Genomic DNA, 16,075 nt, shown 5'->3' on the forward strand with positions numbered 1-16,075 from the left:
AAACTTGAACTTGAACAACAGCAATTTTACGTATTCTTAGGTTTTTTTCGGTAAAGTCACGTCGGTAAAACATCAACATTCAAATCGAGAAACAATTTTACGTGTCCTGACTTTTGGGCCACCCCGTACAACAATAGACAACGTTTCGAGCAATGGACCTTCATCGGCACGTAAACAAAACATGAATTGACTGCCCCCTCCCCCCCTCCCCCCCTCCCCCCCCCCTTTGTGGCGACGTTTCGGTCGTTGACCCCCCCCCCCCCGTGACCTCCACGTGACCTCCACAGCGCTCGAGTGTGGTGGGGAGGGGCGGTGGGGGCGTGGTCAGGGTTGGGGGCGTGGTCAGGGGCGTGGTCAGGGGCGTGGCCAGGGGCGGGGTGGGGGGGATTTTTTTATCAATGGGGGGGGGATGATGTCATCGGAATGTGGACTCGGTAGCCAATCGGAAGCGGGCATAAGGGGGGGGGGGTGGGAGTGGGGGAGACCACGTGGGTTCCGCATGTGCGTGTTGTGTGTGTGTGCAGTGTGTGGGTGACAGCGGTGAGCAGGTGAGTGTAGTGTGTGTGTGGTGTGTGTAGTGTGTGTGTAGGTGTGTTGTGTGGTAGTGTGTTGTGTGTGTTGGTGTGTGTGTGCAGTGTGTGGGTGACAGCGGTGAGCAGGTGAGTGTAGTGTGTGTGTGGTGTGTGTAGTGTGTGTGTAGGTGTGTTGTGTGGTAGTGTGTTGTGTGTGTTGGTGTGTGTGTGCAGTGTGTGGGTGACAGCGGTGAGCAGGTGAGTGTAGTGTGTGTGTGTAGTGTGTGTGTAGGTGTGTTGTGTGGTAGTGTGTTGTGTGTGTTGGTGTGTGTGTGCAGTGTGTGGGTGACAGCGGTGAGCAGGTGAGTGTAGTGTGTGTGTGGTGTGTGTAGTGTGTGTGTAGGTGTGTTGTGTGGTAGTGTGTTGTGTGTGTTGGTGTGTGTGTGCAGTGTGTGGGTGACAGCGGTGAGCAGGTGAGTGTAGTGTGTGTGTGGTGTGTGTAGTGTGTGTGTAGGTGTGTTGTGTGGTAGTGTGTTGTGTGTGTTGGTGTGTGTGTGCAGTGTGTGGGTGACAGCGGTGAGCAGGTGAGTGTAGTGTGTGTGTGGTGTGTGTAGTGTGTGTGTAGGTGTGTTGTGTGGTAGTGTGTTGTGTGTGTTGGTGTGTGTGTGCAGTGTGTGGGTGACAGCGGTGAGCAGGTGAGTGTAGTGTGTGTGTGGTGTGTGTAGTGTGTGTGTAGGTGTGTTGTGTGGTAGTGTGTTGTGTGTGTTGGTGTGTGTGTGCAGTGTGTGGGTGACAGCGGTGAGCAGGTGAGTGTAGTGTGTGTGTGGTGTGTGTAGTGTGTGTGTAGGTGTGTTGTGTGGTAGTGTGTTGTGTGTGTTGGTGTGTGTGTGCAGTGTGTGGGTGACAGCGGTGAGCAGGTGAGTGTAGTGTGTGTGTGGTGTGTGTAGTGTGTGTGTAGGTGTGTTGTGTGGTAGTGTGTTGTGTGTGTTGGTGTGTGTGTGCAGTGTGTGGGTGACAGCGGTGAGCAGGTGAGTGTAGTGTGTGTGTGGTGTGTGTAGTGTGTGTGTAGGTGTGTTGTGTGGTAGTGTGTTGTGTGTGTTGGTGTGTGTGTGCAGTGTGTGGGTGACAGCGGTGAGCAGGTGAGTGTAGTGTGTGTGTGGTGTGTGTAGTGTGTGTGTGTAGGTGTGTTGTGTGGTAGTGTGTTGTGTGTGTTGGTGTGTGTGTGCAGTGTGTGGGTGACAGCGGTGAGCAGGTGAGTGTAGTGTGTGTGTGGTGTGTAGTGTGTGTGTAGTGTGTGTGTAGTGTATTGTGTGTTAGTGTGTTGTGTGTGTAGTGTTGTGTGTGCAATGTGTAGTGTGTGTGTAGTGTGTTGTGTGTGCAATGTGTGTGCAGTGTGTGGGTGACAGTGGTGAGCAGGTGAGTGTGGAGTGTGGTGAGTGTGTTATTGTGTTGTGTTAGTGTGTAGTGTGTGTGTAGTGTGGTGTGTGTAGTGTGTGTAGTGTGGTGTGTGTAGTGTGTGTGTGTAGTGTGTGTGTATTCATATTCCTAGGTTTTTTCGGTAGTGTGTGTGTGTAGTGTGTGTAGTGTGGTGTGTGTAGTGTGGTGTGTGTGGTGTGTGTAGTGTGGTGTGTGTAGTGTGTGTGTGTAGTGTGTGTGTGTAGTGTGTGTGTGTAGTGTGTGTGTGTAGTGTGGTGTGTGTAGTGTGTGTGTAGTGTGTGCAGTGTGTGGGTGACAGCGGTGAGCAGGTGAGTGTGTGGTGTGTGTGTAGTGTGTGTTGTGTGTGCAGTGTGTGTAGTGTGTTGTGTGTGTAGTGTGTGGTGTGTGTGTAGTGTGTGTTGTGTGTGCAGTGTGTAGTGTGTTGTGTGTGTTTAGTGTGTTGTGTGTGCAGTGTGTGTAGTGTGTTGTGTGTGCAGTGTGTGTAGTGTGTTGTGTGTGTAGTGTGTGGTGTGTGTGTAGTGTGTGTTGTGTGTGCAGTGTGTGTAGTGTGTTGTGTGTGTTTAGTGTGTAGTGTGTGCAGTGTGTGTAGTGTGTTGTGTGTGTAGTGTGCAGTGTGTGTGCAGTGTGTGTAGTGTGTTGTGTGTGTAGTGTGTGTAGTGTGTTAGTGTGTTGTGTGTGCAGTGTGTTAGTGTGTGTGTGTTAGTGTGTGTGTTAGTGTGTGTGTGTTAGTGTGTGTAGTGTGTGTGTGTTAGTGTGTGTAGTGTGTGTCGTGTTAGTGTGTTGTGTGTGCAGTGTGTGTAGTGTGGTGTGTGTAGTGTGTGTGTGTTAGTGTGTAGCGTGGTGTGTGTTAGTGTGTGGTGTGTGTAGTGTGGTGTGTTGTATGTGTGTTAGTGTGTAGTGTGGTGTGTATAGTGTGTGTGTGTTAGTGTGTAGTATAGTATGTGTGTTAGTGTGGTGTGTGTTAGTGTGTTGTGTGTGGTGTGTGTTAGTGTAGTGTGTGTGCTTTAGTGTGGTGTGAGTGTGTAGGATAGTCGGAGCCATTCCCTGTTCACCTTGGGGTGAGACAGGGATGTCCTCTGGCTCCCACATTATTTAACATCTATTTTGACCGCGTAGTTCGTGAAGCCTTCAATAGCTGTACCGGGGGAATTTCCATCTGGTTGAGATACAATGGGAGGCTGATCGATGCCCGGGTGCGGTCAAGGGATGGCTTCATATTTCTCAACCACGTCATGTATGCCGATGATCTGGTGATTGCCGCTCACTCAGAGGAGGAGTTGGAGGCGCTGCTGCTGAACCTGGAGCGTCCCGCTAAGAGGTGGGGCCTTACCATCAGCCAGAGGTGTGGACTCGAGTCATGTGACTTGGACTCGAGTCAGACTCGAGTCATGAATTTGATGACTTGCGACTCGACTTGGACTTGCATAACAATGACTTTGTCCCACCTATGAGATGTGGACTCGAGTCATGTGACTTGGACTCGAGTCAGACTCGAGTCATGAATTTGATGACTTGCGACTCGACTTGGACTTGCATAACAATGACTTTGTCCCACCTCTGCCATCAGCCCCACCAAAACTAAGCACCTGCCTGGGTATTTTGTACCATCGGACACTCCACCCCCACAACTCCCAATCGGTGATGGGGCAGTAGTGGAGAGAGTGGAGAGTTTCCCATACCTGGGCAGTGTGCTCATGACCGGCTCCGGTTTGACAGCAGAGGTCTTACTCCGAATCAGTCGAGCGGCAATATCTTTTCATCGGTTGTGTAACGCTGTGTGGAAGCTACCTGGTCTGTCGCTCCGCACGAAGCTTCGGGTCTTCTCGGCCACAGTCATTCCTTCCCTTCTCTACGCTTGCGGAACGTGGACCCCCCTAATGGAGCATCTTCGCCGGTTAGAAACATTTAGGCTGGCCTGCCTACGATCCATCCTGGGTTTAACCTGCAGGCTGGATTGTGTGAGGAGCTCACAAATCCTTGAAAGATCTGGACACATTCGGTGAGCTCCTCCGGCAGGCAAGGCTGCGTTGGCTGGGTCATGTAGCCCGCATGCCCAGCCACCGCATGCCTAAACAGCTTTTGTTCGGCCGGATCGAGGGGGCTAAACAGGCACGGCACGGTCTAGAGAAGAGATGGAGTGATGTGGTACAGGAGGACGTGGAGCTGAGTGGACTTGCCGATGACTGGTACCAGCGGTGTCAAGATCGGCCTCTGTGGAGGAGGCTCGTGAAGGACGCTACTGGGCAGTTGGAGGCAGTCGCCCTCCAACAACAACGGAGGGCGGAGGAGCGACGCTCACAACAACGAGCGGAGCGCCGGGTGGCTAAAGCACAGCAAGTTGGCACAGTAGGGGGCACAGGTGGTGCATCTATAAGTCATCTCAGTCAGTCGACCCGTGGCACCTGCTGGGTCTGCCTCGTGACAGCTACTGCCAGCGGGCATTCGACACTTCACGTGGCCTCAAGGTGCACCTAGCCTGGCACAAGCGTCGTGGTGACGTCACCGCCACTTAGTGGCGAATGGCGGTTGTTGTTGTGTGTTAGTGTGCAGTATTGACGATTAACTCGCTCCTAACAGCACTTGCCCCACCAGTCTGTTGGGGCTACACGGGGGACCTTTGTGTGACACCCACCCCCTCTGTGTGTGCCACAGTGCCGGTAGCTTTCACAGGGCTCTGCTGCTGCTCGCTACTAACAGCACTTGCCCCAAATCTGTGACAGGCTATACGGGGGATCTTTATATATGTCGGTCTGTGCACATGTGCAGCACTTGCCCCTACAGTCTGATAGAGGCTACACGGGGGAGCTTTGTCTGTGTCTCATAGCTGCTACCCACTAACAGCACTTGCCCCTACAGCCTGCCAGAGGCTACACGGGGGAGCTTTGTCTGTGTCTCATAGCTGCAACCCATTGACAGCACTTGCCCCTGCTATCTGTTAGAGGCTACACAGGGGACCTTTGTCTTCGTGTGTCGCAATGGTTTGGCTGTGATGGGGTGTGTCTGTGTGTGTGCGTGTTGCAATGTGGGGAGCGGTGGTGCAGCGGTTAGCGCGCTACCCTACAAACCTGGCCCTACCCGGGTTCGATTCCCGCTCACGGCCAACACCACCACGGTGACGATGATCTGAACCGTTCCCTGGGCCTCCCCTAGGTCGACTCGGCCTCACCTGGTGCTGTGTGTGTAGTAAACATCGCCACTGGGGAGACAAAGGCGGCCGGGCGTGGTGCTGGCTACCTACCCCTTGCCCCAGCAGTCTGTTAGAGGCTACACGGGGGAGCTTTGTCTGTGTCTCATAGCTGCTACTCGCTAACAGCACTTGCCTCTGCAGTCTGTTAGAGGCTACACGGTGGAGCTTTGTCTGTGTGTAGCTGCTGCTGCTCGCTACTAACAGCACTTGCCCCAGCAGTCTGTCAGAGGCTACACGGGGGAGCTTTGTCTGTGTGTATCTGCTGCTGCTTGCTACTAACAGCACTTGCCCCAGCAGTCTGTTAGAGGCTACACGGGGGACCTTTGTCTGTCTCATAGCTGCTACTCGCTAACAGCACTTGCCCCTGCAGTCTGTCAGAGGCTACACGGGACAGCTTTGTCTGTGTCTCATAGCTGCTACCCACTGACAGCACTTGCCCCTGCAGTCTGTCAGAGGCTACACGGGGGGACCTTTGTCTTTGTTCCAACGCGACTCACCGTGACCCCGTTCCCCGGGGGGGGGGGGGTCAGCCGGCGTGACACTCTGGGGGGCTCTGGGGGGCTCTGGGGGGCTCTGGGGGGCTCTGGGGGGCTCTGGGGGGCTCCCCCCCCCCCCCCCCACTTCTCGAAACCAACTCAGGCCTGCAGTAAACCAGCGTGGAACCCCAGTGGCCAGTCCCAACCGCTGCGGTCTCGCCCAGGGGCACCCCCATGGGCAGCTGTACCTACGCTGCCGTGTGGGTCTCGCCCAGGGGCACCCCCAGGGGCAGCTGTACCTACGCTGCCGTGTGGGTCTCGCCCAGGGGCACCCCCAGGGGCAGCTGTACCTACGCTGCCGTGTGGGTCTCGCCCAGGGGCACCCCCAGGGGCAGCTGTACCTACGCTGCCGTGTGGGTCTCGCCCAGGGGCACCCCCAGGGGCAGCTGTCCCTACGCTGCCTTGTGGGTCTCGCCCAGGGGCAGCTGTACCTACGCTGCCGTGTGGGTCTCGCCCAGGGGCACCCCCAGGGGCAGCTGTCTGTCAAGGAGGCTGGCCTCGATCCCAAGCCGACCCATGCCTCTCCAACTTGCCCCAGAGCTCCCCGCAGCTGACGAGGGGATGGCTGGCGTTGCGATCGAAGCGTCGTGGGTGATGTTGGTCGCGAAAGCCTCCCCCCCCCTACCTCCACTCACCCCACCCTTCCTCCCCTCCCTCCCCTCCCTCCCTCCCTGCCTCCCCTACCTCCCCTTCCTCCCCCCCTCCTCCCTCCCCCCCTCCCCCCCCCGTCCTCCCTCCCTCCCCTCCCTCCATTCCCTCACCTCCCTCCGTACCTCCCTCCCCTCCCCCTCCTCCCTCCTCTCCCTCACTCACTCCCCTCCCTCCTTCATCCCCACCCCAACCCCACCCACACCACCCCACCCCACCCCACCCCACCCACCCCACCCACCCCACCCACCCCACACCTCCCCACCCCACCCACCCACCCCACCCACCCCACCCACCCCACACCTCCCCACCCACCCCACCCACCCCACCCACCCCACACCTCCCCACCCACCCCACCCCACCCACCCTCCCCACCCCACCCTCCCCACCCCACCCAGCTATCTCAACCACCTCAATGGGCGAGTTCCTCTGGCCGCTGCTATGGGCCCTGCTGTGGGCCCTGTGCGCCTTGCTCGTGGCCCTGGTGGTGCTAGCGGCCGCCTCGCGATGGAGCGGCGGGGCCCTTCAGTACCGTTGCAAGATGCTGCTCTACAGCTCGTGCATGGTGCTCGTCGCATTCTACATGCTGCCCGCCTGTTTCTACCGCGGCAAGAACGTCATCAATCTCAGGTGGGGGGCAGGGGGGGGGCTAGGAGATGTTGACTGCCTCGCCTGGTACGCAGGAGGGCGTGGGTTCGAATCTTTGACCCCTGACACCTGGACATTTGGATCTGCGTCTTTCTCTCTCTCTCCCTATCCCTCTCTCCCTCTCATCATCATCATCATCACGGTGGCTAGGAGATGTTGACTGCCTCGCCTGGTACGCAGGAGGTCGTGGGTTCGATCCCGACCCTGACGACGCCTGTTGCTGCTGCTGTATATTTGGAGTTTGCGTCTCTCTCTCATCATCATCACGGTGGCTAGGGGACATTGACTACCTCGCCAGGTATGCAGGAGGTCGTGGGTTCGATTCCTTGAGCCCTGACGCCTGGACATGGGTCTATGGGTCTCTGTGTGAGTCTATGGGTCTCTGTGTGAGTCTATGGGTCTCTCACACACACACGGACACACAGACACAAACACACACAGACACACACACAGACACACACACAGACACAGACACACACACACACAGACACACACACAGACACACACACACACACAGACACACACACATATACACACACAAACACACACACAGACACACACACAGACACACACACACAAACACACACAAACACACATACACACAGGTGAGATACACACACACAGACACACACACGACAGACAGACACACACACAGACACACACACAGACAGACACACACACACAGACACACAGACACACACAGACACACAGACAGACACACACACAGACAGACACACACACAGACACACACACACAGACACACAGACAGACACCTGCGTGGCGAGGTGAGAGAATCAACCCACGTGTTGCGTAACCCCCCTAACACTCCCGTGACCTTTACAGAGTTCAGTGAAACGTTGTTACCTGCGCGGGGGTGAGAGGTGGGAGGGGGGGGGTGATTAGGGGGGGAGCGGGGAGGGTGGGGCAGTGGGATCTCACAGACTCACACAGAGACCCGTAGACTCACACAGAGACACATAAACTCACACAGAGACCCATAGACTCACACAGAGACCCGTAGACCCACACAGAGACCCGTAGACTTACACAGAGACACATAGACTCACACAGAGACACATAGACTCACACAGAGACACATAGACTCACACAGAGACCCGTAGACCCACACAGAGACCCGTAGACTCACACAGAGACCCATAGACTCACACAGAGACCCATAGACTCACACAGAGACACGTAGACTCACACAGAGACCCATAGACTCACACAGAGACCCATAGACTCACACAGAGACACATAGACTCACACAGAGACACGTAGACTCACACAGAGACACATAGACTCACACAGAGACACATAGACTCACACAGAGACCCATAGACTCACACAGAGACCTATAGACTCACACAGAGACCCGTAGACCCACACAGAGACCCGTAGACTCACACAGAGACCCATAGACTCACACAGAGACACATAGACTCACACAGAGACACATAGACTCACACAGAGACCCATAGACTCATACAGAGACCTATAGACTCACACAGAGACCCGTAGACCCACACAGAGACCCGTAGACTCACACAGAGACCCATAGACTCACACAGAGACCCACAGACTCACACAGAGACCCGTAGACTCACACAGAGACCCATAGACTCACACAGAGACCCACAGACTCACACAGAGACCCGTAGACTCACACAGAGACCCATAGACTCACACAGAGACCCATAGACTCACACAGAGACCCATAGACTCACACAGAGACCCATAGACTCACACAGAGACCCACAGACTCACACAGAGACCCATAGACTCACACAGAGACACATAGACTCACACAGAGACACGTAGACTCATTACACAGAGACCCGTAGACTCACACAGAGACACATAGACTCACACAGAGACACGTAGACACACACAGAGACCCGTAGACTCACACAGAGACCCGTAGACACACACAGAGACCCATAGACTCACACAGAGACCCACAGACTCACACAGAGACCCATAGACTCACACAGAGACACATAGACTCACACAGAGACACGTAGACTCATTACACAGAGACCCATAGACTCACACAGAGACCTATAGACTCACACAGAGACCCGTAGACTCACACAGAGACCCGTAGACTCACATAGAGACCCATAGACTCACACAGAGACCCGTAGACTCACACAGAGACCCATAGACTCACACAGAGACCCATAGACTCACACAGAGACCCGTAGACTCACACAGAGACCCACAGACTCACACAGAGACCCACAGACTCACACAGAGACCCACAGACTCACACAGAGACCCATAGACTCACACAGAGACACACAGACTCACACAGAGACCCGTAGACTCACACAGAGACCCGTAGATTCAAACAGAGACACACAGACTCACACAGAGACCCGTAGACTCACACAGAGACCCATAGACTCACACAGAGACACGTAGACTCACACAGAGACCCATAGACACACACAGAGACCCGTAGACTCACACAGAGACACACAGACTCACACAGAGACCCATAGACTCACACAGAGACACACAGACTCACACAGGTGAGTCTGTGGGTCTCTGTGTGTCTGGGTCTCGGTGTGAGTCTATGGGTCTCTGTGTGGTGAGTCTATGGGTCTCTGTGTGGTGAGTCTATGGGTCTCTGTGTGGTGAGTCTGTGCGTCTCTGTGTGAGTCTATGGGTCTCTGTGTGAGTCTATGGGTCTCTGTGTGGTGAGTATGTGGGTCTGTGTGTGTCTGGGTCTCTGTGTGAGTCTATGGGTCTCTGTGTGGTGACTGTATGGGTCTCTGTGTGGTGAGTCTGTGGGTCTCTGTGTGGTGAGTCTTTGGGTCTCTGTGTGGTGAGTCTGTGGGTCTCTGTGTGGTGAGTCTGTGGGTCTCTGTGTGGTGAGTCTGTGGGTCTGTGTGAGTCTTTGGGTCTCTGTGTGAGTCTATGGGTCTCTCTGTGTGAGTTTATGGGTCTCTGTGTGAGTCTATGGATCTCTGTGTGGTGAGTCTATAGGTCTCTGAGTAATGAGTCTATGGGTCTCTGTGTGAATCTATGGATCTCTGTGAGTCTATGGGTTTCTGTGTGGTCAGTCTATGGGTCTCTGTGTGGTGAGGCTATGGATCTCTGTGTGATGAGTCTATGAGACTCTGTGTGGTGAGTCTGTGGGTCTCTGTGTGGTGAGTCTGTGGGTCTCTGTGTGGTGAGTCTATGGGTCTCTGTGTGGTGAGTCTGTGGGTCTCTGTGTGGTGAGTCTGTGGGTCTCTGTGTGGTGACTGTGTGGGTCTCTGTTTGGTGAGTCTTTGGGTCTCTGTGTGGTGAGTCTGTGGTTCTTTGTGTGGTGAGTGTGTGGGTCTCTGTGTGGTGAGTTTGTGGGTCTCTGTGTGGTGAGTCTATGGGTCTCTGGCTGGTGAGTCTGTGGGTCTCTTTGTGGTGAGTTTGTGGGTCTCTGTGTGGTGAGTCTGTGGATCTCTGTGTGGTGAGTGTGTGGGTCTCTGTGTGGTGAGTCTGTGGGTCTCTGTGTGGTGAGGCTGTGGGTCTCTTTGTGGTGAGTTTGTGGGTCTCTGTGTGGTGAGTGTGTGGGTCTCTTTGTGGTGAGTCTGTGGGTCTCTGTGTGGTGAGTGTGTGGGTCTCTTTGTGGTGAGTTTGTGGGTCTCTGTGTGGTGAGTGTGTGGGTCTCTTTGTGGTGAGTGTGTGGGTCTCTATGTGGTGAGTCTGTGGGTCTCTGTGTGGTGAGGCTGTGGGTCTCTTTGTGGTGAGTTTGTGGGTCTCTGTGTGGTGAGTGTGTGGGTCTCTTTGTGGTGAGTCTGTGGGTCTCTATGTGGTGAGTGTGTGGGTCTCTTTGTGGTGAGTTTGTGGGTCTCTGTGTGGTGAGTGTGTGGGTCTCTTTGTGGTGAGTTTGTGGGTCTCTGTGTGGTGAGTCTGTGGGTCTCTGTGTGGTGAGTCCGTGGGTCTCTGTGTGGTGAGTCTATGGGTCTCTATGTGAGTCTGTGGGTCTCTATGTGAGTCTGTGGGTCTCTATGTGGTGAGTCTATGGGTCTCTGTGTGGTGAGGCTATGGGTCTCTGTGTGGTGAGTCTATGGGTCTCTATGTGAGTCTGTGGGTCTCTGTGTGGTGAGTGTGTGGGTCTCTTTGTGGTGAGTTTGTGGGTCTCTGTGTGGTGAGTGTGTGGGTCTCTTTGTGGTGAGTTTGTGGGTCTCTGTGTGGTGAGTTTGTGGGTCTCTGTGTGGTGAGTCTATGGGTTTCTATGTGAGTCTATGGGTCTCTATGTGAGTCTGTGGGTCTCTATGTGAGTCTATGGGTTCTCTATGTGAGTCTGTGGGTCTCTATGTGAGTCTGTGGGTCTCTATGTGAGTCTGTGGGTCTAAACTAAACTACTTTACTTACCAGGTAAAGCCCCACTGAACTATTTGGCTCATCGTCATCATCATCACGTGGACATTTATATCAGCGGCGTCGTGATGTTGATTCTAAATGTGGAGGGGAAAACCGTGAGACGCGCAGAGAGAGAGAGAGACACGCAGACTCCAAATCTACAGCAGCAGCAGCAGCAGGCGTCGTCAGGGTCGTGATCGAACCCACGACCTCCTGTACACAAGGCGAGGTAGTCAACATCTCCTAGCCACCGTGATGATGATAATGATGAGAGAGAGACGCGGGTGGAGTGGGGGGTGGTGGTGTGAGGGGTGGAGTAGGGGGTGGTGGAGTGGGGGGGTGGTGGGGGGTGGTGGGGGGTGGTGGGGGGTGGTGGGGGGTGGTGGTGTAGGGGTCAAGGGTCGTGTGGTTTAGCACCACGCTGAACCGAGTCGAGTACGCGACTTTCAGCTGAGGCTGACGTCACCACCCAACATCCCCCCACCACCCCCCCCCCTACCCCCCCCCCCCCACCACCCGCCCCACCACCCCCCCACCACCCCCCCCCCCCATCACCACCTCCCCACCACCCCCCCACCACCCCCCCCTACCCCCCCCCCACCACCCGCCCCACCACCCCCCCACCACCCCCCCCCCCATCACCACCTCCCCACCACCCCCCCACCACCCCCCCACCACCCCCCCCCCTACCCCCCCCCACCACCCGCCCCACCACCCCCCCCCTACCCCCCCCCACCACCCGCCCCACCACCCCCCCACCACCCCCCCCCCCATCACCACCTCCCCACCACCCCCCCCACCACCCCCCCCTTACCCCCCCCACCACCCGCCCCACCACCCCCCCCCTACCCCCCCCCACCACCCGCCCCACCACCCCCCCACCACCCCCCCCCCATCACCACCTCCCCACCACCCCCCCACCACCACTCCCCTACCCCCCCACCACCCCCCCACCACTGCCCCACCACCACCCCCCCCACCACTCCCCCACCACCCGCCCCACCACCACCCCCCCCAACACTCCCCTACCCCCACACCACCCCCACCCCACCCCCCCACCACTCCCCCACCACCACCCCCCCCAACACTCCCCTACCCCCCCACCACCCCCCCACCACCGCCCCACCACCACCGCCCCACCACCACCCCCCCCAACACTCCCCCACCACCCGCCCCACCAATCCCCCACACCACCCCACTACCACCCCCGACCACCCCCTACCCCCCCACCACCCCACCACACCACCACCCCACCACCCCCCCACACCACCCCCCCCCTACTTTATAGACTATACTTTGTAGTCTAGACTTGCAGGGTAGGGGTGCAATATGAAATTAATCCCACACTTGTTTTATGGGTGCACTCTGTGAATCTCCACATATAAATAAATAACCCCCCCTCCTCTCCCCCTGCCCCCCCCCCAGAATGTTTTGGGGTGCACTTTGAGATTGTGCCCCTTGGATGTTGACCCGCAGTGACCCCTGTCCCGTTTGGCAACCTCTGCCGCCACCCAATCGGGTGGCACTTTTGGCCCTGTTGGCTGGCACAAGCGTGGCACACGAACACGCACACGTAGATATAGCGTGATACACACACACACACTCATAGCGTGACACACACACACAGACACACACACATACACACACACATAGCGTGACACACGCACACGTAGATATAGCGTGACACACACACACATAGCGTGACACACACACACACACATAGCGTGGCACACACACACATACACACACACATAGCGTGACACACGCACACGTAGATATAGCGTGACACACACACTCAAAGCGTGACACACACACACACACGTATATATAGCGTGACACACACACACATAGCGTGACACACACACACACACATAGCGTGGCACACACACACACATACACACACACATAGCGTGACACACGCACACGTAGATATAGCGTGACACACACACACTCATAGCGTGACACACACACACACACACACGTAGATATAGCGTGACACACACACACATAGCGTGACACACACACACACACATAGCGTGGCACGGGTGTGACACACATACATAGCGTGACACACACACACATAGCGTGACACACACACATACATAGCGTGGCACGGGTGTGACACACATACATAGCGTGACACACACACACACATAGCGTGACACACACACACATAGCGTGACACACACACATAGCGTGGCACGGGTGTGACACACACACATAGCGTGACACACACACACACACATAGCGTGGCACGGGTGTGACACACATACATAGCGTGACACACACACACATAGCGTGACACACACACATACATAGCGTGGCACGGGTGTGACACACACACATAGCGTGACACACACACGCATAGCGTGACACACACACACATAGCGTGGCACGGGTGTGACACACACACATAGCGTGACACACACACACATAGCGTGACACACACACATAGCGTGGCACGGGTGTGACACATACATAGCGTGACACACACACACATACATAGCGTGACACACACACATACATAGCGTGGCACGGGTGTGACACACATACATAGCGTGACACACACACATAGCGTGACACGGGTGTGACACACATACATAGCGTGACACACACACATACATAGCGTGACACACACACATAGCGTGACACACACACATACATAGCGTGGCACGGGTGTGACACACATACATAGCGTGGCACGGGTGTGGCACGGGAGTGACACACACACACAGCGTGACACACACACATAGCGTGGCACGGGTGCGACACACACATAGCGTGACACACGCGTGTGCCATGGAGAGCGTGACACACGCGTGTGCCATGGAGAGCGTGACACACGCGTGTGGCAGCAGCAGCAGCATGAGTGAGTAGTGGTGGTCTGGACTTGTCGGGTTGGCGCTGTTGCGTCTGCAGCGGGTAGGCTGAGCTGCAGTGAATATCCACCCAAGGTGACATTGCATTTGTGTGCGTGTGTCTGTGTGTGTCTGTCTGTGTGTCTGTGTGTGTGTGTCTGTGTGTCTGTGTGTGTCTGTGTGTCTGTGTGTGTCTGTGTGTGTGTGTCTGTCTGTGTGTGTCTGTGTGTGTCTGTGTGTGACTGTCTGTGTGTGTGTCTGTGTGCGTGTGTCTGTGTGTGTGTCTGTCTGTGTGTCTGTGTGTGTCTGTGTGTCTGTCTGTGTGTGTCTGTGTGTGTCTGTGTGTCTGTCTGTGTGTGTGTGTGTCTGTGTGTGTGTCTGTGTGTGTGTCTGGCTGTGTGTGTGTCTGTGTGTGTGTGTGTCTGTGTGTGACTGTGTGTGTCTGTGTGTCTGTCTGTGTGTGTGTGTGTCTGGCTGTGTGTGTGTCTGTGTGTGTGTCTGTGTGTGTGTGTCTGTGTGTGTGTGTCTATGTGTGTGTGTGTCTGTGTGTGACTGTCTGTGTGTGTGTCTGTCTGTGTGTGTCTTTGTGGGGAGCGGTAGTGTAGCGGTTAGCGCTGCGCTATGAACCCGGAGACACGGGTTCAATTCCTGCTCACGGCCAACACCAGTGACGATTATCTGAACCGGTCCTGGGCCTCCCCTAGGTCGACTCAGCCTGAAATGAGTACCTGGTGCGGTGTGTAAACATCGCTAGCACTGGGGAGACAAAGGCGGTCGGGCGTGGTGCTGGCCACCCACCCCCTCGTGTGCCGTTCCGGCCTTCATAGGTGCTCGCTAACAGCACTTGCCCCTACAGTCTGTTAAGGCTACACGGGGGATCTTTGTTTATCTTTGTCTGTGTGTGGGGGGGGTGCCAGACTAGCCGTGCTGGGTCTGTCCCGTGACCTCGTGCACCTAGCCTGGCACAGCAGTCAACCCATGGCACCTGGGTCTGTCCCGTGACCTCGTGCACCTAGCCTGGCACAGCAGCGAACCCATGGCACCTGGGTCTGTCCCGTGACCTCGTGCACCTAGCCTGGCACAGCAGTCAACCCATGGCACCTGGGTCTGTCCCGTGACCTCGTGCACCTAGCCTGGCACAGCAGTCAACCCATGGCACCTGGGTCTGTCCCGTGACCTCGTGCACCTAGCCTGGCACAGCAGTCAACCCATAGCACCAGGGTCTGTCCCGTGACCTCGTGCACCTAGCCTGGCACAGCAGTCAACCCATGGCACCTGGGTCTGTCCCGTGACCTCCTGCACCTAGCCTGGTACAGCAGTCGACCCATGGCACCTGGGTCTGTCCCGTGACCTCCTGCACCTAGCCTGGCACAGCAGTCGACCCATGGCACCTGGGTCTGTCCCGTGACCTCCTGCACCTAGCCTGGCACAGCAGTCAACCAGTGGCACCTGGGTCTGTCCCGTGACCTCCTGCACCTAGCCTGGCACAGCAGTCAACCCGTGGCACCTGCAGGGTCTGTCCCGTGACCTCCTACTCCTGCACCTAGCCTGGCACAGCAGTCAACCCATGGCACCTGCAGGGTCTGTCCCGTGACCTCCTCCTGCACCTAGCCTGGCACAGCAGTCAACCCATGGCACCTGCTGGGTCTGTCCCCTGACCTCCTCCTGCACCTAGCCTGGCACAGCAGTCGACCCGTGGCACCTGCTGGGTCTGTCCCGTGACCTCTTCCTGCACCTAGCCTGGCACAGCAGTCAACCCATAGCACCTGGGTCTGTCCCGTGACCTGCACCTAGCCTGGCACAGCAGTCGACCCATAGCACCTGCAGGGTCTGTCCCGTGACCTCCTGCACCTAGCCTGGCACAGCAGTCAACCCATAGCACCTGGGTCTGTCCCG

General features: G+C 56.3%; 1 protein-coding gene across 3 annotated transcripts in view; it reads left to right on the forward strand.

The window, feature by feature from the left end:
- The first annotated feature begins 466 nt into the window (after positions 1-466).
- The window catches only part of LOC144952568 (1-acyl-sn-glycerol-3-phosphate acyltransferase alpha-like), a 32,874-nt gene continuing 17,265 nt past the window's right edge, over positions 467-16,075 (forward strand). Inside the window, exons 1-2 of one of the 3 annotated variants that reach the window (XM_078883035.1) lie at positions 467-548; positions 6,719-6,950. In XM_078883035.1, coding sequence (XP_078739161.1) covers positions 6,736-6,950 — 215 coding nt within the window. In that variant the 5' untranslated portion in view covers positions 467-548; positions 6,719-6,735. Of the gene's footprint in view, positions 549-571; positions 1,765-2,223; positions 2,258-6,718; positions 6,951-16,075 lie in introns of those variants that run through there. The other 2 variants (XM_078883034.1, XM_078883032.1) reach the window with 2 other exon arrangements.

This window comes from Lampetra fluviatilis, chromosome 68, assembly GCF_964198595.1.
Source record: "Lampetra fluviatilis chromosome 68, kcLamFluv1.1, whole genome shotgun sequence".
NCBI classification, from domain to species: domain Eukaryota; kingdom Metazoa; phylum Chordata; class Hyperoartia; order Petromyzontiformes; family Petromyzontidae; genus Lampetra; species Lampetra fluviatilis.